At 43.5% G+C, this 27174-nt stretch overlaps 1 protein-coding gene across 2 annotated transcripts in view; it reads right to left on the bottom strand.

Moving 5' to 3' along the window:
• LOC111954048 (adhesion G protein-coupled receptor L3) overlaps nucleotides 1-27174 on the bottom strand; it is a 314128-nt gene that overhangs the window by 31286 nt on the left and 255668 nt on the right. For both annotated transcript variants that reach the window (XM_023973590.1, XM_023973557.1), the window contains exons 13-16: nucleotides 24762-24967; nucleotides 22448-22624; nucleotides 10212-10421; nucleotides 7323-7543 (exon numbers count right to left, since the gene is read on the bottom strand). In XM_023973590.1, the coding sequence (XP_023829358.1) occupies nucleotides 7323-7543; nucleotides 10212-10421; nucleotides 22448-22624; nucleotides 24762-24967 (814 nt within the window). The remainder of the gene's footprint in view (nucleotides 1-7322; nucleotides 7544-10211; nucleotides 10422-22447; nucleotides 22625-24761; nucleotides 24968-27174) is intronic.

Consider the following 27174-nt stretch of genomic DNA (forward strand, 5'->3'; position numbering starts at 1 on the left):
AAAATCTAATTGGGTCTTTAGGCTAACTGTTATTATGTGTGAAATTAGTTTAGGTGTTGTTTCGTTTCTGTGTTGTTTAGGTGTAGTTTCGATGGGCCGGCTGTGCAGGCTGACTGGCATCGTTTGCTTCCCCTAGCTCATCAACATGGATAGAGTAAAATACATGTTTTGCAATTTTCGTTTGCCTTACAATAAATATGATAAGTAATAGAGTTATAGTAAATAAAACAGTCCCTTAACAGCTTCCAATTACAAAGTAAAACGTAAAAGAAAATATCAACCCACAAAGTGCACGGTGAAATGATTTGCTACAAACATGGGTGCCAACTCTGATAAATAGGCATAACACACACTCATCATTACACTATTGTTGTTCTAAATTAAAATCAACCGCTTCACTCTCCTTGCCATTCAGTAAGGCCTAATTTAATTTCAATTGTGAAGTTAAGTGCACAATTATTTCCTATTCAACTATTTATCATTCATTCAGTGAGGAGAGAGAGACGCATTAGCGCCTGGCTGGGTACCAACGTCCTACAGCACATTGTCTTGGCGGGTTAAGTTGGGAATAGGTGTGAGAAAATAAAACTGGTAAAAAGGCTCTAAATACTTTTCTGTTTGTGATTTTACAATTCTGACAAATGAGCAGTGTAAAATACAAACATTTAGGAAAAGTCAGGGAAGAGACAGGAAGTTGCTTTTCTTGGGGGGTGGGCTATTTTTTTATTTACAAAATCAAAGTGGGTACAGCCTCAGCATTCACAGGTAACGCACGCCGGATGTTGCACAAAATGCTTGCAAAATGAATATTTCCACTCACAAGACRTGAAATTTGCTCAGTGCCGAACATTCTGTGTCACCCCGAACACGCACTACGATAACGAGTGTTCAGAAATACATACTGAGTCCTGAAAAATATATTTATTTTTCTTACATGAAATGGCCCTAGTGCAATATTCACTCGTGTTTCAACCATATTAGGTGTCAGTAGCGTTATTAGACTACAGTCGCAGCTACAAGCTCAAATTCCTTGGCAGAGTATGTGCAATTACATCACACACCAACACGCTCTAGCACRGTTATGGTGCCAAAAGAGGCTTTGAAAGAAAATAAATACAGATGGGTTAGCTGACGTTGTCACGGAAACGATGCCCACGCTTCAATGGGGCAGGAGTCCATGAGTTGTTTTGATTCTGGATGGCCAGATAGCTAACAACACTACACACGTTTCCATTCACAGTTTTTATGCGAGTAAAGTCATACTGTATATTTCAAGAAAATCACGACTGTTGTGATGGAAACAGGATGTTTTGGTCCAATTTTGCATTTTAGCTAACCCTAACCCCTTTCCTAACATTAACCTAATTCTCCTAACCTGCTATGTTAATTATCCTAACCTGATGCGTAGGTTCTCCTAACCTGCTACGAAACGAAAAATCTGACGTTAATTTGACAAAAGCTTGATCCCTTCTAGCTATGAATGGCTACAGATGATAAGTTATGATGAACTTCACAGGGTGGTGAAAGTGCACAGTATGAGCTTGATGCTCCTTTCCCCCAAAATTTGAGGGTGTAATTCTGGTGACATGATGATCGAGGCTTGACTGACGTTTGACAAATAAAATCAACATAAACATTTTTGTTCAGACCTCAATAGTGGTCTCCTGGTTTAAGCATTGTTGTGGAGTTAAACCATCCAAATGTGTTCTTTTTCTATTAAAAAAGCGTGATTTTTAAGATTGAAAAAAATAAAAAATAAAAATGGTAGGAAAAAATGGAAACCTCACAAAAATTGCGTAATTTGGGAAAATAAATGATTGAATAAGGCAACATAAAAAAAATCCCAATTTTATAGAGCCCTACAAATGGCACTGCACTATGGGCCCTGGTCAAAAGTAGTGCACCATATAGGGAATAGAGTACCATTTGGGAAACAACCAGTGAGAGTTACTTTGGTGTTACTGGAACTTGACAATTCTCCCCGTGGCTCTTATCAATGGATAAGAGGAGACGATGTAAACACATGCGCATATCAAAGGCTTCCTAAGTAGTCATTATAAAAAATGCRGAAAGCTGATTTTTTTTAAAGGGAAAGGGCTGTCATTTCTGGAGAATACTCCAGGCAGCAATCCTCCGACTATCTGCTTGTTCGCCTCTCCAGTCATGTCAGGGTTCTGTTGCTTTTTGAGCGTATTCTTTTCCCCATGTGCCGGCCTGACACTGCGTTGGCGGCAGCCTCCTCTGATCTTGTTGGTTACGACGCAAAAGAGAATAGAAACCCAGGTAGCGTTTTGTCTCCCAACGTCTAGTGTTGCGTACCCGTATAGGTGACACTGATACACAGCTACTTGACACATTAGTTTAGCTCAGAGACACTTTGGAGAGAGGGGGAGAGACGAGAGAACCTCTCTCGAGACGAGAGAACCTAAAGAGACTTAAAGTCACGCGTGAGGACATGAGYGGCTCCACGTATGCCAAGGTGTCTAAACGCAGTTTATCTGTTGCAAAATGGACAGAGATSCTCTCAAAGTTATAACAAACTGTCATTATTAAATGTCAGTTAAATGATCAAGTAAATTATTTTGGGTGAAATGTGAGCTATGTGGCTTTTTGGTAAAGCATTATTGTCATTTGTAAATATGAACTGAGTTCACCTCATGGTATATAATTTACAGTAGAATAGTATATACCCCAAACCTAGGGCTTTTTAAAATTAATAAATTCACTGTTCATACAGAGATATTGTCCCCAACAACTAACACAATCTAACAATAGTTTAAGAATACTCTGGCAACGTAGACTAGACTAATTTAGCATTTCGGTAAACAGTTGAAAATAACAGATTGTGGAATCAATTGGAACATGCTGCTATTCAAGGAACAGAAACACTTATAACACACTTACTGTTTAACTCCTGAGCGAATTAGCCCCATAACAGCCTAAATGGAACTACGTGAGGGCATGTAAAACAAAACAATGCTTTTCATTATGTTCTCTGTCACTGGACTCACTTAGAGATGTGACTAAGCAAAATCTCAGTGGCCATTTTGAATTTGTAAAGTGTGACACTTTCTCCTCAGTTAACAGGACAATCCATGGTCATGTTTTTATTTCTCAAATGGTTCTATTCCGATTCTAGGTGGAATATTGAGCCACCATCTCTAGCTGAGCATGTCACGCCCTGTCCCGTCCCCCCATCTCTCACGGCTGCGTATAATTGTTCCACCGGTGGCTAGAATTTAATTATTCACATGGTGCTGTGGCGGCAGGCAGTGGCAGCTATCGTCTCAATCCATCACCAAGAAATGTGGCTCCTGCTACACACAAATGTCTAGTGTGTGTGCGTGTGTATGTATGTATACACTACCATTCAAAAGTTTGGGGTCATTTAGAAATGTCATTGTTTTCCATGAAAACATACATGAAATGAGTTGCAAAATGAATAGGAAATATAGTCAAGATGTTGACAAAGTTAGAAATAATGATTCTTAATTGAAATAATAATTGTGTCTACAAATCCTCCATTTGTAGAAATTACAGCCTTGCAGAACTTTGGCATTCTAGTTGTCAATTTGTTAAGGTAATATGTTGAGATTTKACCCCAMGCTTCCTGAAGCACCTCCCACAAYTTGGATTGGCTTTAATTTTGGCTTTATTTAACAAGGCAAGACTGTTAAGAACAAATTCTTATTTTCAATGACGGCCTAGGAACAGTGGGTTAACTGCCTTGTTCAGGTGCAGAACGACAGATTTTTTTTACCTTGTCAGTTCTTGGATTCGATCTTGCAACCTTTCGGGTTACTAGTCCAACGCTCTAGCATCCCGGAGTCGCCTCTTCACTGTTGACATAGAGATTGGTGTTTTGCGGGTACTATTTAATGAAGCTGCCAGTTGAGGACTTGTAAGACGTCTGTTTCTCAAACTAGACACTCTAATGTATTTGTCCTCTTGCTCAGTTGTTCACCAGGGCCTCCCACTCCTCTTTCTATTCTGGTTAAGGCCTGTTCTGTGAAGGGAGTAGTACACAGCGTTGTATGAGATCTTCAGTTTCTTAACAATTTCTCGCATGCAATAGCCTTCTCATTTCTCAGAATAGACTGACGAGTTTCAGAAGAAAGCCCATTGTTTCTCGCCATTTTGAGCATGTAATCGAACCCACAAATGCTGATGCTCCAGATGCTCAACTAGTCTAAAGAAGGCCAGTTTTATTGCTTCTTTAYTCAGAACAGTTTTCAGCTGTGCTAACATAATTGCAAAAGGGTTTTCTAATGATCAATTAGCCTTTTAAAATGATAACCTTGGATTAGCTAACACAACGTGCCATTGGAACACAGGAGTGATGGTTGCTGATAATGGGCCTCTGAACACCTATGTAGATATTCCATAGATAATCCATATTTCCACCTACAATAGTCATTTACAACATTAACAATGTCTACACTCTATTTCTGATCAATTTTATGTTATTTTAAATGGACAAAAAAAATGAGCTTTTCTTTCGAAAACAAAAACATTTCTAAGTGGCCCCAAACTTTTGAATGGTAGTGTATATGTTGTTACTCTAGGGGGTCACAGGATCACATTCCCATGGCGTGACTCTCCATGTTCACCCCCACAGACCATCTTTGCCCAACAGGCAAAACCTTTAGGAACTGACTTACAGTATTTCTTCCTGCTCTTAGGAGATAGCTGACCAGTCACACCAGCTCGAAGGAAAAGGTTGAACTCTGACCTCTCAGGAGACACAACCAAGGTCATGTGGTGTGTCTATCAAAGGTTTCCCCATGATGTTGGGCGGGAAAACGCCCAACTCTTCTGTAACACAGGCAAACGATAAAGTATAGACCTTTATCCCTACTCTTAAATACATTTGAAATGACGACGTATTACGTGAAGGTATTGTTAATAAATGTGTACTTTTGTATATCTACTCTGCAATTGCAATATTTAGTATCTTCTAAATACACGTTAGTACATATTACATATCTGGTATCATTGTGTTCTAGAATGTAAGACAAACACTTTGGAAACAATTTCATATGTACAATAAGGGCCCAATAGTCTTTTTTGTAATGATGTCTTATTTACAAGTCACTCTGACTCAAAGCGGGATGGGGAACTCCCCATCACCCTTGATGTCCGAGGCCATCGGATAAAGAGTCATACCCACCCTAATAAAAACTGCTCTCTGGCAGTTGGAAATTCAGTTGAAAACTCAGCCAAAAGACAGACGAATGGAGAATTGAATCGATTTGGAGGAGAAAGAGACTTGTCGTGCAGGAGGGAGAGAGGAAAGTAGGCATGACAAAGAATTGTCAGTCTTGGACTGGTACAGAACTCTAGGAAACGGCCTCTGAACTCAGACGCACGTCTCCTCACGAAGAATGAGATGGAACACTTACCAGGAATTAAGAACAATGGACAGACTTTGCTGAAGAACGAATGGCCCACAAGAGTGGGTTCTTGGACATCTTCATAGCTTGTGTCCAACACAAAGCTGGCTGCGCCAATAGACGTTACCGACGCAGGTCGATGAGAAAGACAGAGAGAGGAATCTGCCCATTGACTCGGTAAATTACATTCTCTGTGTTTCCTTCTTGAATATTCGGCATTGCAAAATTATAATCTTAATAGATCAATCATAGTCTTTGTTTCTTTTCGTTGTGTGTTTCTCTGGCGTAACAATAAATCCTATCTTTATTAAATGTCGTTCTCTCTTGCTTTGACAAATGCTGGCTCGAATACAATTAAAGACCTTATGTAGCCTTTAAGATTGTTGATATGAGACTTGATGAATGGAGGCTAAACTAATCAGAGTTTCAAGTTAATTGTTCTCTTTGAATTAAAATGATTAATGGTGCCCTTATACAACATTATTAATTTGAAACAGTAGGCAAATTAATGATACAATGAAGTCACCAATTATCACCGATTAATAGACCACTAAAGTTCCTACAGTGACATGTACGATAAACATTTTGTGYCAACTGCTGATGCTGTTTTTTGTATTTTTTTCCCCCAGATTGGCTACAAATTTAGTGAGAGAGGAACGGTTTCTCTCTACTTCTGCTCTGTGTCATTTTTAGGATCGCTGGTTAATGTTTCAGAGAGAAGTGCGAGAGCAAATCAAATCATTTCTCCAGTATCTTCAGCGGGGAAACATAAGAACGTATGACAATTACTTTCCCGACGTCTCCCTTTCTCGCMCCGGCTACGTCTAGTGCTTCATCTCTCCACCTATTGCTCAGTTATACAGGAGTTATGTAAATGCTGAAGACGCTAACCACAATGGCCTGACATTCACACAGCCATGGCTTGCATTTGCCACTGTTAGACATTTTGTCACGTCAGCAGAAGTTCTGCGTTAGAATAATCGCTCAGGAGTGATGAGGAGCATTAGTTATTGCAGCAGTCATTGCAATTATAACGACCACCGCAAACTGTTTTTATTCAATGAAATTAGTCAGCTGATTCAGTGCGGTTGTGTGAATGAACCTGAACAAATACATTTGGAAATAAACCCAATTTAGTGTCAAGATAGTTTGTTCCTGGTCAGAAGAAAAACTCCTACGTGCCCTTGCTTTAGTCTACCAGATGTTTCTCGTTCAGGTCAGGTGTTCAGGAAACGCCTCTATCATGGGGTCATCTGGGCCAGAGTGCTGATCTAGGATCAGTTTTGCATGGAGAGGGAGGGCACCTGATCCTAGATCAGAACTGCTAATCTGAGACGCTTATGAATACAGACCCTGATTTAGAACTGCAGAAGAACTTCCACCATGCTCTCAAAAACCAAACAGAACGGCACAACAGAACGTCACTACGTCTAGACAGCCGGTAAACTAATAAACACGAACAGCAGTGGACCACCCTGCCTACACAACAGCCATAGTGAACATATCACAACCATATTGGAATAGTTCAGATATGGCCGACAGCCTGGTATTGTGTGCCATCAGAAGGTGCTGGTCGCATGGACGACAACATGTTGGAACGAGCCATTATTTCAATACGTTGACTACAATAAGTTAAAACGTTAACGTTTCCCCAGTTACAGATTGTCGAGAAGTGCTTCCCAAACTCGTCCTTAGGACCACCCTGACGTTTCACACATTTGTTCAATTGCAACCCCATTTGAAGCCAGTACTGGAAAATATCGAATAAAGGAAGTGCTTGAGGAGAGGTTTGAGCAACACTGCTTTAGAATGTACACCTTAGCAAGGAATGGMTTAATGGTGGGCATGGTTTAAATAACGAGGTTGTTAGGGTCAACGTTCTAATGGTATGGTTCTAAAGCCGTGGTTCCATTTCCGGTAAATACTCACACTCGGTCCGTGCCGTAGCTCCGGTAGTCCACGGCGGCCGACACGGCCACGATGAGTGCTGGCACGCCGTAACCCACCAGGTAAAAGTAGCGTTTGCGCGAGTGCTCGCTCTCGAACACCTCCACCAGCATAATGTAGAGCTGCACGCCCTCCAGGAACATCCAGGTGAAGGCCGCCAGGAAGAAGAAGTGGAGCAGGGCAGCGAACACAGCACAGGCAATCTGAGGGGAAAGGTGACAAGGTACAGGTCAAAGGTCAAGTTCAAAACTTGAATGAGTTTGGCTTAGACACAGCAGAGCAAAAACAATATGCAGAACGCACACATGCAAACGCGCACGCACACACACACAGACACACACTACTTGTAACGACTGTAATTGATCAGATTATTGAAGCAATTGGTCATACCCGGGGTCCTTTGTTCAGCGGTCATTGAAATTGGTTCAATTAAATGACTGTCAGGACCAGTGGCCATCAATGCAATTCAGGAGAGAGTGATCTTTAAAACTGCCCACTGAATCAAAACCATCACATCTTATGAGTAGAGGGCAAAAGCACAGTCTGAAAACTCTAAGATAATATACATGTTGCTTTGTCATCCATACTCTAGGGTTCACATTTATGACAGCAAGTGTGTGTGTGTGTGTGTCTGCCACTGTTCTGATTGTGCAACATTCCATACCTTGGAAACTACAGCTCTCTCTCTCACACACAAACACACACACACACACACACACACACACACACACACACACACACACACACACACACACACACACACACACACTCATTCATTCATTAACACAAAGTGAGAACCTCAAACAACTTCTCTCACCGCCCCCCCGCACCCTGTTGATAATGACGGTGTCCTTAGTGCAGAGCTCTAGCAGGTCAGCTCAGCTCTCTAAGTGACAATCCAGCGGTGGCCATTAAAAGCAGGGGGGGGGGTTGACATATTGATCGCCTAATCCAGATTACCCACAGCATTTAGAGATCAGTCTACTGCTCCACGACGGGAGGGCTATTGCAGTGGGGGGTGGTGAAGGGTGGAAAGGGGAGGCTGGGGTGAGGGCGCGTGTGGTTCTTTGATAGAAACATTGGAGCTTGAGCTGTGTCAGGTGAAGTAACAGGGTGGAACTGGAGAGAACCAGAGGGAGAACCAGGGGGACTGTGGAGAACCGAGAGAACCAGGGGGACCGAGAGAATCAGGGGGAGAACCAGGGGGACTGGGGAGAACTGAGAGAACCAGGGGGAGAACCAGGGGGACAGAGAGAATCAGGGGGAGAACCAGGGGGGGAACCAGGGGGACTGAGGGGAGAGGCTTAGAAAGGTATAGATTAGTGCAAAGGTCAGGGTTGACTAGCAAAGGTATCCCATGGTGTTGATTATCATTGCTAGTTGAAAAGATACATGAAAGATGTTTGTTCGCTGAGCACATTTTTATTTCTCTCCTTTATACACGTGACTGACCTATACGATCAATACATTATAAACATTACATTCCAATAAATTGATGAACAACATTGTTATGAGTGGCACACACACACACACACACACACACACACACACACACACACACACACACACACACACACACACACACACATAACCATGGATACTTACAGCTTCAAAGTCCTCATGTTCTCATGTTCAGTTGAGGCATTCGAATCGGAACAGACTAAGGGGTAATTATATTTGTTTTAAACTCTAGAGGAAACAGATACATTCAACTCTCTGCATCCTTCACTTCTTTAATTTATGATAGCAGACAATTTCCCATGAACCAGGAATCCTTGCTAATGTTGACTAGCACAAATATGATATAGCATCTACAGATCCATTGTACTTGAGCGGTTCACCCTTCAAATACACAGATGCCCTAGGAAGTACATCGAGGTACACTCAAACCTTAATGTTCTGCTCAGACTACTGAATTGCTTTCTCGAGTGGAACTGGCCCTCAAGAGATGAGAGAGCCACGGTGAAGCGCACGCTGAATGCTTAAGTATCCGACATGCTTTTGAAATATTTAACTGCAATAGGAAGATGTGAGCAAAACAGTTCATAAGGGTTAAGGTCAAAAGCTGACGGATTTCCTAAATTCCTGTCTCAGCTCATGCTGGTTTTCTACTATCATTTCGAGAGTCTTACCAGGGTTGTTGTGTGAACAGAATAACTTGGAAGCAAAAGTTAAACATAAGGAATGAAACTGGTTATATGGTTAACTATCTAGCCGTTACCAGTGGACCAACTCTATTGAAGCCCTGGTTACCGTAGTGACTTACTAGTTGTATAATAGGCAATTGCACTAATACACAGAGCACAGAAGCATGTCTAATTTAGACCTGAGGAACCAGGTGTGAAACCTCTCTGGCCAATCAGTAACACTAATGAATCAAACGCCAGGTTGAAATGAAAACATGTGGGCACTTTGGCCCTTCAAGCACTAGAGAGCTGACACCCTGGATGCATTTCAATAGTCAAACGTGGCTCCCTCTCCTCGCCTCCTTTCCCTGATCAGAACTGATTTGGTGGACAGGTGACAGATCCCAAATAGACTTTGTTGGAGTCACCTATCCTGCATGTTCAGAATAGAGCATATAAAGAAGACAAGACAAGGGAGCAACTTTAGACTACTGAGATGAAGCCCCCTGACACGCCTCCCTCTGTCAACCACTGGGACCTTCGGGGGCTTAAATACCAAAACGCATGAGACATGCTTGATGCAGGTGTGTGGTGGAGTCTAGCACAAGTAGAAACCTCCCCAAATGTTCAGACAAACAGAGCAACACCACCCTAGACCCTCCACTAACACACTGCTGCCATTGAAAATAGATTGAGTCGGCTGTGTTTTTTGAGCATCATCTGTCCGGCTTAGGAGRYTTCTTACCGGTTGGTCAGCTCGGTTGATCCCCACCAGGAAGAGGGACTCTGCAATGAAGAGGCTGATGCAGAGGTTCTTGTGGATGGTGTTGCGGTCGCTCTGGAGGCCCCGGAAGAAGCAGAAGGTGAACAGGCTGATGAGCAGGCAGACCAGGGAGAGCAGAATGCCAACCCATGTGATCACATCCAACAGCAGGTCATGGACTGGGTCAGTATTCTGGGAAAGGGTAAAAAAATAAAATAATTTAAGTATTTTATTAGACATATTTAAAATACATATAGAGTTGCCTCAACCACTTAAGTACCACAATAGATGCATTAAAATGACCAAGGCACAATAAAGTCCACTGACTTATTTCCATTGTGGTACTCGTTATTATCAAGGAAATGTATAAGATGAGATTACTGTAATTTCTTATCATTCTTTAGGGTATTTGTGTTGCAACATTCTAACGACACTATATTGAATCAAGAAATCACTGGCCAAAATGACTATTCAGATCACAATATAATTCCAATCTGTTTTAGTTAGTACTGGCAGATAGAATCACTCATAACCTGTCTATAGCCTCGTTATTTTTTTAAATTGTATAACTTTAATTTATTAATTACTTTAGTTTATTTAGAAAACATTTGACTAACTCTATTTCTTGAACTGCATTATTGGTTAAGGGCTTGTAAGTAAGCATTTCACAGTATGCTATACACTTGTTGTATTCGGTGCATGTGACAAATGAAATTTGATTTGATATGTTATATTCACTAATACACTCAAAACTAGATGAAACTGCATTTGGTAGGGCCACCCCTCAACCTCTTCAGGAAATGACCTAGCTGTCACAGGTGGTGATGTGGAAATGGCATGAAAATGTGTCACCAAGGTTATTTGGCAAGGTAACAAAATGAGTCACGTCATAGAAAGGGTCACAGGTGGCTGTGAGAGGCACTATGGGTAATATATTCAACCGCACTACAGTCAATCAATGTCATCACTGGTTTTAGTCAATGTTTTCTTTAAAGGATAAATTGCCCAAAAAGCACCCTTCTGATGGCAGATACCTGTATTTACAGGAAATAAGCAGGCACTATACCGCAACAGCAACAATCAAAGGGAATTTACAGTAAACCATAAGTCAGTGCACTAAAGGACTACTTAAATGAACCGCAAAAAAGTAACACATTCTGAAATGGCAATTCTTTCAGTGTCACATGTTCCATTTATCATGCCCTCTCAAATACATTCATATTGGTACACGATCACAACTGTAAACCTGTAGACCATATGTGATCCGACTATGTATATTGTACTACATATAGTGCATTCGGAAAGTATTCAGACCCCTTGAATTTTTCCACATTTTGTTCCGTTACAGATTACAATGTTTTTCGCATCAATCGACACACAATACCCCAAAATAGCAAAGAGAAAACAGGTTTCGACATTTTTGCAAATGTATTACAAATAAAAAAACAGAAATACCTTATTTACATAAGTATTCATACTTTACTATGAGACTCGAAATTGAGCTCAGGTGTATCCTGCTTCCATTGATCATCCTGGAGATGTTTCTACAACTTGACTGGAGTCCACTTATGGTAAATCCAATTGATTGGACATGATTTGGAAAGGCACACACCTGTCTATATAAGGTCCCGCAATGCATGAGAGAGCAAAAACCAAGCCATGAGGTCAAAGGAATTGTCCGTAGAGCTCAGAGACAGGATTCTGTCGAGGCACAGATCTGGGGAAGGATACCAAAACATGTCTGCAGTATTGAAGGTCCCCAAGAACACAGTGGCCTCCATCATTCTTAAATGGAAGAAGTTTGGAACAACAAAAACTCTTCCTAGAGCTGGCCGTCCGGCCAAATTGAGCAATCGGGGGAGAAGGGCCTTGGTCAGCGAGGTGACCAAGAACCCGATGGTCACTCTGACAGAGCTCCAGAGTTCCTCTGTGGAGATGGTTGTCCTTCTGGAAGGTTCTCCCATCTCTGCAGCACTCCACCAATCAGGTCTTTATGGTAGAGGACTCACACCATCAGAAACAAGATTTTCTGGTTTGACGAAACCAAGATTGAACTATTTGGTGTGAATGCCAAGCGTCAGATCTGGAGGAAAACTTGCACCATCCTTACGGTGTAGCATGGTGTTGGCAGCATCATGCCGTGGGGATGTTTTTCAGTGGCAGGGACTGGGAGACTAGTCAGGATCGAGGGAAAGATGATCGGAGCAAAGTACAGAGAGATCCTTGATGGAAACTTGCTCCAGAGCGCTCAGGACCTCAGCCTGTGGCGAAGGTTCACCTTCCAACAGGACAACAATCCTAAGCACATAGCCAAGACAAGGCAGGAGTGGCTTCGGGACAAGTCTCTGAAGAGCCCAGACTTGAACCCGATCGAACATCTCTGGAAAGACCTGAAAATAGCTGTGCAGTGATACTCCCCATCCAACCTGACAGAGCTTGAGAGGATCTGCAGAGAAGAATGGGGGAAACTCCCCAAATACAGGTGTGCCAAACTTGTAGCGTCACTCAAGAAGACTCAAGGATGTATTCGCTGCCAAAGGTGCTTCAACAAAGTACTGAGTAAAAGGTCTGAATACCTATGTAAATGTCATATTTCAGTGTTTATTTTTTTATTTTATACATTTGAAAAAAAATGTCAAAACCTGTTTTTACTTTGTCATGATGGGGTATTGTGTGTAGATTGATGAGGGGAAAAAAACTATTTCAGACATTTTAGAATAAGGCTGTAACGTAAAACAAAATGAGGAAAAAGTCAAGGGGTCTGAATACTTTCAGAATGCACTGTATACTGTATATAGTCATGCTGTGCTATTTGAGATGAGATGCAAGACATTTCCAGAAAGGGACCAAAAAAAAACCCCCAAAAAACATGTGCGTAGAGATTTGTGCTTACAACCTCATAAGGATAACATCCACACACAGAAGACACAGCAATTGATATAAACACACTGTCCAAAAGCATGCAGTGCTTCGTGATTACCATACAATTCCCTTCTGGCACCGTTTTTGCCCTCATCAATCAATTATGGCCTAATCAATACCACGCAGACCCTTGTTTCATTAAGATGCAATGCCCATGTTCTGCTTAGTCAGCACATTTAGATGAGGAAATCGTCCAAATTATATTGGTTATTACCGTTGTTATTATTTAAGGAATGCTGTGGATAGTTGGCAACTCAAGTACCAACATGGATCTTGAAAACCATCTGCTCTGGGGGGGGGGGGGGGGGGGGGGGGGGGGGGGGGGGGGGGGGGGGGGGGGCTGATCTAGGATCAGCTTCCTCTCCCCCAATCCTAACCATTAGTTGGGGGAAATGCAAAACTCACCCAAGATCAGCATCTATGGGAAACTTCACCCTACACCATTTGTCTCTAGTCATCATAAATCTCCACGACACACACCTAAAATATATTAAAGATAAAGGTGAAAAAGTGATGCGTTCCCAAGAAACTAAGTCTCTTATATCTAGAAAACCAGGCAATTAAGCATCCGAGACATCGTGATTTATTAACATAACATATTTACTGCCAACCAAACACTGGTCAGCTTCAGACACTCCTCATTTCCCCACAGAATTCTCTTCAATTCTCCCACCAGTAAGCATTAACTTTAAGGCTTTGTTCAAAAATACTTAAAAGAAAACTGGTATCCGTGGTATCCGCCGTCAAACTGACTGCTGTCCCTGCTGGGCTCGACGTTTCCGGACTCGACTACGCATGAGTAGTAATGAGGATCACAGAGGTAACACAATAGGAATTGAAACAGACCGCTATTCTTCTCCATAGCCTTTAGCTGTGATGAACATGATTGCACATTTTATTTACTTGCAGTGTTTCCTGAGGATGTACGTTTTGCAGAGCAGGTATTCAATCACTAGAAACATGTGTGTTTGTGTGTGTATGTGCAATTCCAAAGGCTTACACAATATTCCTCAAGGACAATATCAGTGAGTCGCAAATAGAGGATGCGCTCCTCACTGTTTTCTTACAGAAAACACACAGTGTATCTTTTCACACAAACGAGCACTGCCTTTAAATCAAACTTCCACCCGAGTCAGCAGTATGATTCTCCACAGGGGGCGGGGTGAAAGGCTAGAGCAACCAGGGGGGATTTTTTGCAGCAAGGGGATCTTGGTAGGAAACGACACACAAAAGGCCTGTTTAACGGGTGCGCGGAGCACGGGCTAACGCTAGCGGGGAGAGAGAAGAGAACAGATGCTGATCATTAAGGGGCTGCTGTACAATAACAGTCGACCCGCTACCCTGAGCCTCTTGATTCTCATGCCTGATGAGCCGTAGTGTATACATCAGGGGGGGTGGAGCTGTGTGTGTGTGTGTGTGTGTGTGTGTGTGTGTGTGGTGTGGTCTGGTGCCCCTTTGCTACAAAGGCATCTCATGCGCTGGATGGTGGCAGATGCAGATTGTTTGGAAAAGGGGGCCTAGGGTGGGTTGAGCTAGCGAGCTGTGCCATGGCTTCAATCTCTATCCATCACAATCTCTGCCTCGATATGGAGAGGGGGTGCTGGGTCAAAAGGAGAGGGAGGGGTAGGATGCAGCCACACCTGTGTGATGGATCTACTGCAGTGACATCTCATTGTTCTGGAAGGGTGGATGATCGCTAAGGCGCCACCGGCCACGACTTCATCCCTACGATGAAGGCCCTTTTCTGGGGTCTCGCCCGGGATGACAGCTGGCTGTCGCACACTACCGTCACAGAGCCACGGTAGCTCAACCTCAATGCTCCTCTCCTTTAACAGGCGTCCGCGGCGGGAATAGGCACGGGGTCCCCAAAGCAGCGGACTAACTCGCTCCAAAATTCACTCTGTGTCGTGGGTGGCCACCGAGTCATACCAGTGGATATGTTACTTACTAGGGCGGTACGCGCCTTGTGCACATTCGATTTCTCTTCCAATCTCTCCCGTCACTTTTTTATTTCTTGAACACACATATTTTTCATTCCAGACAGATGCCTGGGGAGATTGGGTTTGCCCCTGATCTGTTACCGCGAGGCACAACATATGGCCTGCTGTTACCAGGAAATCAGACAGTGGACAAAACACTAAGAACACCTTCCTTATTATTGAGTTGTACCCCCTTTTTGCCCTCAGAACAGCCTCAATTCGTCGGGGCGTGGACTCTACAAGGTGTCGAAAGCGTTCCACAGGGATGCTGGCCCATGTTGACTCCAATGCTTCCCACAGTTGTTGTCAAATTAGCTGGATGTCCMTTGGGTGGTGGACCATTCTTGATACACATGGGAAACTGTTGAGCGTAAATAACCCAGCAGCATTGCAGTTCTTGACACAATCAAACCAGGAATGGCACACATACCCAATCGATGTCTCAATTGTCTCAAGGATTAAAAATCCTTCTTTAGCCCGTCTCCTCCCCTTCATCTACACTGATTGAAGTGGATTTAACAAGTGACATCAATAATGTCTTGGAAAGAGCAGGTGCTCCTAATGTTTTGTACACTCAGTGTACATGTCAACAGCATGCCCTGACACCTCCAATCAAGTCCATCCAATCAGATATCAAACTATAACAAATMAATCGCCGTTGAGATCCTTCAGTGGAGGTGTTCCTCCACTGGGCTCTGGACGTGTCAAGATCATCTGGGCCAATGGGAGAGAGGAGATAAGCTTCCTTCCTTGATATTCCACAAAGAACCGTTCGCAGCATGACGACAATCCAATTAAAATTCATAAATCTGCCTGGATGACACAGAGAGAGAGAGAGAGAGAGCGAGAGATAGCATGCTTCAGTCATAAAATATGGTGGGGCAGGGCAAATGTTCTAGTAAGGGTATCAGTAGCCCTACTGAGTTGTGTCGCGCGGCTCTTTCACGTTTCGGCAAGGATTTACGAGCTGTATGGGACGAAGAGAGGGTAGCAAAGAGGGCACATGAATCAGGGATCTCGGACCATTCATCAGGTTTAAAGGGCCAGGAGGAGAKCTTGACGTTTCCATTCAGTGCATGTGCCTAATAGAAACGTACAATGTCTTCAGCGACAATAACCGTGATATAATGCCGGCAGTAGACGCGGCCTCCTAAAGTGGAATGCGTCCAGATAGCAGTCGGGACGTGGATCTATCCAACGTCATTTTTTCCTTATAGGATGAGATGGCGTTTGACCCCAAATCTGTCGGTGACCATGTGCKTGTCCACAATCCCAACATAGCACAGGTTAGTGCGTATAATTACCTGGGTGTAGATATGGACAATGTGGTGAGCTGGAAGATCGAAGTGGAGAGTGTCTGCTGCTGACTACAACGCCTCTATTTTCTACGTAGACTCCTGTTCTACTATGCAGTCATAGAGAGCATCCTGAGATATGGAATCACAGTCTGGTTTGCCAAGTTATCAGTCCAACTGAAATCCCAATTTGCCCGCCTGATAAAAACTGCCATGAAGGTCATGGGTGTGAGGCAACACCCCCCAGATTATTATTTCAGACCCCTCCCATGTCCCTCCTCCGACTCAGGCAGACGCTACAGGGTCCCTCCTCCGTCTCAGGCAGACGCTACAGGGTCCCTCCTCCTCCGTCTCAGGCAGACGCTATAGGGTCCCTCCTCCTCCGATCAAGGCAGACGCTATAGGGTCCCTCTCCTCCGACTCAGGCAGACGCTATAGGGTGCTCCTCCTCCGACTCAGGCAGACGCTATAGGGGTCCATCCTCCTCCGACTCAGGCAGACGCTATAGGGTCCCTCCTTCCGACTAGGCAGACGCTATAGGGTCCTTCCCTCTCCGACTCAGGCAGACGCTATAGGGTCCCTCCTCTCCGACTCAGGCAGAACGCTATAGGTCCCTCCTCCTCGCTCTCAGGCAGACGCTATAGGGTCCCCTCCTCCTCGATCAAGGCAGACGCTATCGGGTCCCTCCTCCTCTCACTAGGCAGACGCTATAGGGTCCCTCCTCCTCCGACTCAGGCAGACGCTATAGGGTCCCTCCTCCTCCGACTCAGGCAGACGCTATAGGGTCCCTCCTCCGACTCAGGCAGACACTATAGGGTCCCCACATGTAAGCTGAACAGGTATAAGCACTCCTTCACTCCCATGGCCATCAAATACCTGAACAGCAACAAGTAAAGCTGAGCTGTGTTAGTACGCCACTGACAAAATAAGGGAATATGCTAAGGATTATGTATGTGGCTGTATGAGAAGTGTATGGTGATATGGGTAATGTATGTATTAAGTTGAGTGTGTAATGTACAGTCTCAATTTTGTATTCAGCAGTATTTAACCTTTAGTTAACTAGGGAAGTCAGTTAAGAACAAATTCTTATTTACAATGTAGGCCTACCCCAGCCAAACCCTAAACTGGACGACGCTGGGCCAATTGTGCGCCGCCCTATGGGACTCCCAATCACGGCCGGTTGGGATACAGCCCAGGATCGAACCAGGGTACGTGTCTGAGACGATTTCCCCCATGGGACATTAAAGTTCATCTTATCCTAAATAAACAGACAGAAAAGCACATGGATGACCTCTTTTTATGAACATCAAGACACTGAGACCACAACAGGTTATCATGCCACATCAAGATTTAGATGGTTCGAAAGCTACTCTACATAGGTGGATGGATGGAAGTTACAAGTTATAATAGGTTCTAAGTTAACATTGTGAGGAACWGTGCACACATTGACTGTGCCAAATATACTGTCCAAAGCCTAGAACGTATCACGGCATCTTCATCATTTCCAATTCAGACACCCCACCAGGACACTGATGTATGAGTTTACCACCCCCCCCACCATCATCCTATTGAGAGGTACCATTGATTTATACCCCGGTGGTCCCTAGGGAATGGTGCTACTTACAGGTGGCTCGATATTACCTCCAGCCCAATCCCGGCATACACGCTCACTACCTAAGTAATGGCCTGTATGTGGAGGGACAACAGGTCTATCTTTCTAAGTCTCGGCTGGGGGGGTTGTAGCTGCTATTTAAACAGTGCCTCCACAACCCCGGGGCTGTCTTGGAAATAGAYGCTTAAATTCAAAGGAGGGTGGTTCGATGAAGAGTAGACTGTTGATGCCTTGAGTAGCTGGCTGGGTGGTGGGTCTGGACTATTAAGGTACTGAACAAGTCTAAAGCAGGCTTTTCCAAATGTTGGTCCTTTAGTAACAATGGTGTCATGTTTGATCAACCGCTTAAATGGCATTACTGGAATGAATATGACATCACTCTGTAGAKATGAAAGGGGCCTTTGAATCTGGGGTAGCCAGGCGCTAAAATAGAACTTGGTTCTATTTGTGACGCTTGATGCGCTGCAMGTCACACCTCTCCCATCTCCTCATTGGTTTTTAGGAGCACATACCCACGTGGGTGATTGAAAGATGAATGAGGTCCACACTTGGTTGCCAACCGCCATGGAGTAGAAGGAAAAAGGAAAAAGGAGGAGGAGACGAAGAAGAAGAAGGAGAAGAGGAGGAAGAAGAAGAASGRGGAGAGATTACAAGAAACAAATTAAGTTGACCCTTTTATCTGTGGAGTGTCACACAATTTTGTGGGTCAAAATGGGTCAATATTCTACAAAGATCCAGCATAAAAAAAGGACCTTGTGCACTTCAGGTAAAATAAGAACCCAATGTATATATCCCAGGACAAATTAGTTAGCAACAGCAAGCTAGTTAGCTAAATGTCCATGAATGTTTCGACCTTTTCCCCAAATGAATATAGTTGGTTCAGAGTTAGTTTTGATATTTCAACCTGCGTGTCCGTCTGGTGGGGATAGACAAACTCAACATGTGCACGATAGCGTGAGAGGCCGGTTAGGTCGTCATGTTTGCCGCACACCACTAGTATACAAAAGAGATCATTTTTTATTCTTCCATATAAACACAAAAAACATAGGAAATTGTGTTTTTTTTTGTCAGRAAGTAGTTGCTTGAAAAAGTCCAACATTTCAGGATCAAAAACAGGATATCGAAATAATGACATGTACTGCATCACCCCTTGAGGCCAAAATTGACCCGTTGGCACTTTTAGGGTTAAAAGAGATCATGGTGGATATTGACAGGAATGACAACCTGCTGGGACAAGTTGAAGCAATTCCCAACAGCCGTTGGAAACCTTCATTCAAACAACAACCACATTTTCTCTTTGAGTAACTTCCAGCTGGATAGAGGAGCTTATCAATAGACTTAAACAACCCTTTAAAATATCCGTTATTATTAACATACATTTCTATGTTTGATGAGAGAGCAATTGGAGTTGACTGATTAGAGGAGACATCATACTGTACTTTGACAGACCGCTTAAGCAATCCCTCTCATCCTCACTCGAAACTCCCTCGCAATCACTTCCCTTCCTGGAGACACAAAAGCGACATAATCTCTGACTAACACACATCTGGTGACGGGCCATTTAGTTTCATTTGTTTACGCGGCCGACGGGTGTACTTCAGTGCGTCGGCAGGAACAGCTCATGTTGGTGCACAAAAGGCCTGAGAGGTGAGACAGACGAAAGTGACGGCACTTAATCCCTTCCCGATTGTTTGGATGGCAGSTACCTCATTCCCTGTCGTTGACAGACACGGTGTGAGTATATGTGCCTTTGCCTATTGGGATATGATAGTGAGTCACACTGTCGATGGCCTTCAGGACTGTGTTGACTTTTTAAAGTTGACCATGCTTCAGTCAGTACAACACTTTAATAAGTGCAAGTCCACAGATAATCAACAAGCCCATAACCCTTTTCAATAGACAAAGGTGGATCTTTTTTTCCCCTCCTTTGGCAGAGATCAAAGTTACATAATGAATTCCTCAGAGAGTCAGAGTCCGGGGATTCCTGGATACACATATCTACAATACTGAGCTAGCGTGATAATCACCCATACGCTTTAAGTTCAAAGGTAAAATACAAACATGAAAGTTAGACTGGGCAACGTGGTGCAATCAAGAAGGAGATGAGGGCAGTTATTGTTGAAAGGCACCACATTAGCTGTTCTCTATGTTGTCTTAATAGAATTAAGAAAAAGCTCATCATTAAATAACCAAGTTCCTGCTTCTAATACAGGTTATGTACTCGCATTTGGTCAGCTTTCAAAATGTCCAGCAGGTACAGTTCTATTTGAAAACAGGTTGTAGAGACATCACTTCAACCAACTACTACAGCCTTTTAACTATACCTCAACATAGTAATATCTCTATCTAGGACTAAGTAATATCTACAATAATAAGCTGTTTATGAACAACTGAACGTATCAAACAACGTCTTATCATAAAAGCCCAAACACTTCCCAAACTTAAAAGTAGAGTAGTATTATTGCCATTTCTAACTGGAACACCCTGTCTATCTGCCGGAATACAGATGACAGCGGGCCTCTGCCCGCTCAAAGTGAAGATGGTAATTGCGGCATGCCAATCTGTAAACTCTCACTCAGAGGGTAATGTGTAATAACAATGCCTTGACAGAACAGCGCGAAATGTTTAGTTACCATGGAGACAAAATATGGTCACTTCAATTTATGGCATTTTTGTGCTCTTTCTTCACCATTCATTAGCGCTTCCGGATTGGAATGCCTTGGCAGTGTGTCAATGGATGCCTGCGTTTCCTCAGAACCAAAATGTCTTTCGAGTAGAAAAATGCAGCAATTTTGGAATTGGGGTYTAACGACTTTCCACTTTCCCCCTGAATGAACACCAGCATCCTGGGGTTTCCAAAAGGTGAGTGAATCATATGACAAAGTGCTTCTTTCACTCCCATTTTGCCCTATTTTTCACCAGTTTTTTTTCTGTTAAGGCRACTAGCTTATTCACAGCTTCCCTCTGCATTCATGGCCCGGTTTGACACCAAGGCTTGAGCACACTGGCTTCCCCAAGCCAAGCGGCTTAGTGACAAACAGTAACTTCTCCTCACTGGGGGTGACCCCCTTTGGACCAGAGGGGCTGGTTGGAGCGGGGTGTGAGCTGGGGTGGAGGGGAGGTCTGTGGTTACATGGCCTTGGGCAAACTGGGAGAGACATTATAGAGTCATCCTTCCCTGCTGACTAAGGTTCACTGCCTTGGGGGAGAGAGAGAAAGAGAAAGAGAGAGGAGGGAGGGAGAGAGACAGAGAAAGAGGGGAGAGAGAGAGTGAGAGGGAGGGAGAGAGAGGGGAGAGAGAGCACGAGAGAGAGGGGAGGGAGGGAGAGAGGGAAAGAGCGAGAGAGAGGGGAGGGAGAAAGAGGGAGAGAGAAAAAAAGAGGAGATCTCTCCTATTATATGTTTCCTCTCTTTATCCCTCTCTACCTCCTCGCTTTTCCTGTGTCTGTCAAACAGCTCTGTATTTCCCATCACTTTCTGTTGTTTTCCCAGAAGACTAAAGCGGACAATGAAGCACCCAACAGTGCAGAGAAAGAACGCACAGATCTTTTCTCCCAGGTAAAAGAGCACTAAGACACAACATATAAATTCATGCTTTTAAAATAAAATGCACCCTTTCGCTAAATCTTTCTTTCATATGAGTCTTTGTTCCCCCTCAGAAACTGCAGGGGTAGAAGTTCAGGAACGAGAAGACCTCTCAGGGAAATGAGACAGCAACAAATAAAAGTCAAAGTAAAAAAAWAAAAAATMAGTTGCAATATATTTGCGTCAATGTAACGAAATAACATCAGTTGAAAAGTTATCTTGGATTTAAGCATCGCAGTGAGACACTTAAACGCACAACAACAAACACCAGCAACCCCAAATAGTTTAGGAGGCGCATAAATACAATCTTTATCGTTATTGGTCTATTATACACAGAAAATGTAAATGTGTTATTTTATGCTTTCCCAGTACCCAGCTCCAACACAACGTAAACAGATGCTGATTCTCCTTCAATTCATCAACATGCGAATATCGGAATGTTCGAAACATTGAATGATGCYTTCAGGTATTCTCAATGCTTTCAAGCATAGTATGTATCCAGACGACTGAACGGCAGCCTCTTAGCTAGAACTCTTGAAGGTCCAAATGCATTTTCCTTTTACAACGGCCACTCTCTCCAACTATTCACACAAGGCCTAGCACAAGGCAAGGGGACAATTAATACACCCAACACTAAGGACGCTTTCGGCACAAAAAAAAAAAATGCTCTTAAGATTTTGATCTTAACTCTGCCATTTTGTAGAATGTGCTATGAAGGTTGCAAAACAGAGCTCTCCATCGTCTACTACTTGTGGAATTTGTATTGCTTCTACGGGATCWGAGCTGAGAGCAAACGGAATGAGGAGCCGGTGGAACAGGCCTTACCTTGACCTCCACGTGAGCCATGAGGACTGCAAAGTTAGTCAGGTGGGTACAYGAGCACGTGGTGTGAGTCCTGTTGGTGCCTAGCAACCGGCAATCCTGCGTCGACCAGTACCCCGTCATGGTCCTCTTGGAATAACTCCAGAAAGAACAGTTGGGGTTAAAGCTTTCCTTGGATTGCTGTGGGGGACAAACCACATAACAATTAGCCTATGGGCCCCTGCACAATGGAGCTAATGGGAGGAAAAACACACACATTGATTGCAGGTTGAGTCATGTTTCTTTTCTAAACGGCCCTGGCTGGGTTAAATGGAAACMCATGGGGCTAATTCCAGGTAAGCTCCCATAACCTCGACACGCCACAATGCCATAACTCCAGATCCGGACTAAATATTTCAGAAAAAGCCCCTTAATTCCCTTTTCCGGTGGCAGTGCAGGTTTAGTTTAATGGCGGCGGCGAGCAGCCTTTCATTGTGTTTTTCAACCTTTCACTTTAACCTTCACTGTGCGACAATAGACTGCCCCGTTGCTCTCTGCAAGGTGGCGGCCTTAACGGCTAGCGTCGCCTGCCATCTCGCTGYCCCGTTTCAAAACAGTCACTTAAGAGCTTAATGCAGATAAAGCGCGAGAGGAGAGACGTGCCGATGCATAGGAATGCCTTAAATAGTTTTCAACGGGTAATGTTTCCTTGATGTGGGAAAGCGCCATCTCTTGCAGCTAGATATTGCCGGGCCACTTCAACTGCACCTTAAATCCTGGGTGCATTTAAGGGAATTGTCCACAGCAGAAGACAATCTGGCTGCTACTGACAATGCACTCAAAACTGTAACTGTGGAACATGGGGCTGTGTCCCAAATACGGCTCTGGTCAAAAGTAGTGCACTGTATAGGGAATAGGATTCCATTTGTGACACATCCATAATCAGCAGATCCTCTCAGAGATAAACGTCCCACCTTATTGAGTTATCCTCCACACAGCCAACCAATGGCTAGTTGGATACAGTGCAGCACAGTCGTGGTATAACCAGACCAGGTGACCTTCTGTCCCATTCACGACTTTAATTAGTCCATTAAGTGCTGAGGCAAGGAAGCGAAACAATAACTAGAGGACGACCACAGTCCCCTGGGACCAGTGGTCCAACACCATCTGATCTAAAGGCTTTTCATTGTAGAGCGATGGAACAAAAGACTAGAGTGAAGAGCAGTACAGCCTGATCCTAGATCTGTTTATGGTGTATAGCCAAGTACTATGGTGGTGTTTGGTATGACAGTCAGTGGTGAAGTGGAGGGTATAAACACAAGTAAACGCAGTTTACCCACCTTTTGCGGAAGAACGCATTGAAAGTATAAGGAGCGTTACTTTATTCGCTGCGACCAAGTTTAACCTATTTTATTTTCTTTACCACTACATCACTGATGACAATTAACATAGTAGTTGCCAAGATGACACAAATAGATCTGAACCCAGGCTATCCTTGTCCTAGGATAAGTCAGTTTTTGTCACGATTGGCATGACAATGACCATAGTAGTTGGCAAGAGAGCAGAAACAGATCTGGAACCAGGCTATGAGAAGTACGTCCTCCTATCCATTCATACTCGAGTGTACCTGCAGTTATATAACCATCCATATAGATACAGTTCATCTTTTTGAATACTCTCTAGACGAATCTTAGAATACTCTTTAAAATAATCAACTTTTTAGAAGACAGAGCAAACAGCCGTTCAGAAAAAAAGACATGTCCTCACTGACAGAAGTACAGTGGAGGGAAGCACAAACTTACTGTATATAAGAGCACTGTTTTATTGAGCTTAGACCAGTGGGGAAAGAAAAACGTAGGAAAGCGGACTCCAGTTGGTCCCCAGTAATAACTGCATTGGCCCCAAGTGTTACATCCCCCCCCCCCCCCCCCCCTCTCTCTCTCTCCCTGCCTAATAACAGCTTTGGGTGCCGTTGGGAGACAAACCGGGGCTGTTTCGATGGAGTCGTGCGGGGGGAAGATAATGCAGTCGGGGAGGAAGTTAATGCTCTGCCTATGACTAACCAGCCTTCAGGGATGAACAATAGAACCCTCATATTAGCTCAGCCTTCCAGGTTAGACTGTTCTGTTCTAAAACTAATAGGGAGAAAACGAATGAAAACAAAGTTTTGCATCGTCAATATGTTATGAAAGATTGAGGTAAAACTTTAAAAATGGGGGAATATGGGGTGACTCCATTCATGGGATGGATGTACCAATCCCAAATTGCCCCTTTAAGAAACTCAGTGAATTTCATGATAATCCCAAAGTGTGTGTGTGTGTGTGTGTACACGTTCTACCTGCAGGTGTTTCAAGGTAAATATGACCGGTTCAGACAGGTAGACTTTGTTGTTCTCTTTGTTGATGGCTGCGGTGATGACGGGAGAGTTGACAATGACAGAGTAGTTGGTGGCCATGGCTTCCCTGCCGAGCTTCATGCTGGCATTCTCTGTAGACAGGTAGGCACCGATGTGTTTGTACAGGACGAAGGCCATCCGGATCTCTCCTAGGAAAAATAACACATGGCTCAGTCTCAATTTCTTGAAAATCCATCCTCTGCTCATCTCCTCCCCTTTGTCTGTAGTGACAGGTGAAAAGAATATGGCGTAAGCTCATCATTAGGCTGGCTTTCACCAGGTCAGTTCTTTCAGATCAGAGCGATGAAGGAAAGTAGAATTTAAGGCAATTGAGACTTGAGACAGAGCCACCACTGACAAACTGAAAGTGTGTGGTTAAAATGTTTTACCATACAGTATAATGTTATTGTACATGTGACTTAACAGCGCAAATCAATGTTAAAGTAGCAGAGACATTAGCGCCAGAGAACCAAACGTGAAAAATTACTATCTGGTCAACATATGTTTCTGTCCATAAATTAAAAAAGTTTGTAAACCTAGGCTAGATGTGCCAAGGTTTTATGTGCCTACGAGAAACCCACACACACATTGAAGAGCACAGAGTCAGCCGGAGTGCAGCCGGCCTTTGGAACTATTTTGGGGTTAAGTGCCTGCTCCAGGMCATAACGCCGTTGGACCACCACCGTTCAATCTACAGATGTCAAACGTTACAGTTCSACAAAGTCTTGGAGCACACAATAACTTATTAAAATTCATAAGACTTATAAATAAGGATGCATTTTGGGGTACGGTAAAAACTGCATTCATTCTTTTTAGATTTTTGATTCCACAGGATTATAGAGTTTAAACTATTTTGGACAAAATATATGGAAAATTGCTCAAACACATTCGCTGCTCAGAGCATGTTATCAAGAGCAACAWAGGTGTCGAGGCTGAAAAAAAGACCTCCGTAGGTATGATAGGTCGATTTAATTAAACTTCAATGAAATGTCATTATTGCTTTATTGCACTGACAAAGGCAACAGATACTCTCCCTAGTTTCTTTCCCCACTCCCATCGCACTACCTTATCCCCCTCCTGGCGTCTTTCTTTAGAAGGTGGATATGAAAGCACACCCCTCCCACAGCGACTTGGATCACTCACTCCAGATGAAAATAAAACAATTTGTGTGTTACCTCTCAATGAACGGGAAATAAAAGCAAATGAAGATATAATGAAACATCAGGCACTGCTGGACATTCATCGAGAGCCAAGAGCGGTGAGCACGCGCTAACAGCCTAACTCATTTGCATGAACAAGTAATCAAGTCCAAAAACGGGCCGTGGAGCTCCCGTAGGTAGCCCCGCATTGTGTATAATAGCCTCATTAAAGTTTGAAGCAGCTCTTGAACACAACTAATTCCGCAACCAGGGACCCTCTTTTGTCCATTTGAAGTTGAGTAAAAAAGGCGCTTTACTTTATCAGAGGTTGTATCAGGGGTGGCCAACCCTCCTCCTGGAGAACTTCCCTTCTGCTAGGCTTTCTCTCCAGCTCTTATCTAGCACACCTCATTCTACTAATTAGCTGCTTTCCATGACCTTGATACTAGGCAGAATCGACTGTGTTATAACAAGGTTGGAACAAAACCCTGGTAGATCCAGTATCTCTTTCCTGGAAGAGGGTTGGTCACCTCTGCCTGAAACCAAGTGTAAGTCCTCCACCTGCTTCTAACATTTTGGCACACTTGGAATTATATTGWTGTTATTCCAGGGAAACTATTCCATTACCGGGTAACGGGTCTGTAAGTACAAGTGGTTACAGTAGCAACAACGTATCTGTCAACCAATTGAAAACGTAGCTTTTTTAAGGAATAATTTGCCGCGTCGAACCTGCATTTTGGTTTGAAGGCACCCTAACTCTGCACACACAAAAAACATGTTACTGGTAAGCAACCCATGCTCTTAAAACTTATCTGGGATAGGTGGCAGTATTTTCACGTCCGGATGAAAAGCATGTCCAAAGTAAACTGCCTACTACACAGGCCCAGAAGCTAAGATATGCATATTATTAGTAGATTTGGATAGAAAACGCTCCGAAGTTTCTAAAACTGTTTGAATCATGTCTGTGAGTATAACAGAACATATTTGGCAGGCGAAACCCAGAGGACAAACCATTCAGATTCTTTTTCTTTTTGAGGTCACACTTTTCAATGGGATTTCACTGGGAATCCAGATTTCTAAGGGACCTTCTTGCAGTTCCTATTGCTTCTACTGGATGTCAACAGTGTTTAGAAATTGGTTGAGGTTTTTCCTTTGAGAAATGAAGTAGCAGCACTGTTCAGAATGAGGCTCGAGGGAAGTGTACTCTTTGTTAGAGG

Source organism: Salvelinus sp. IW2-2015, linkage group LG3 (genome assembly GCF_002910315.2).
Source record: "Salvelinus sp. IW2-2015 linkage group LG3, ASM291031v2, whole genome shotgun sequence".
In the NCBI taxonomy this organism is placed as follows: domain Eukaryota; kingdom Metazoa; phylum Chordata; class Actinopteri; order Salmoniformes; family Salmonidae; genus Salvelinus; species Salvelinus sp. IW2-2015.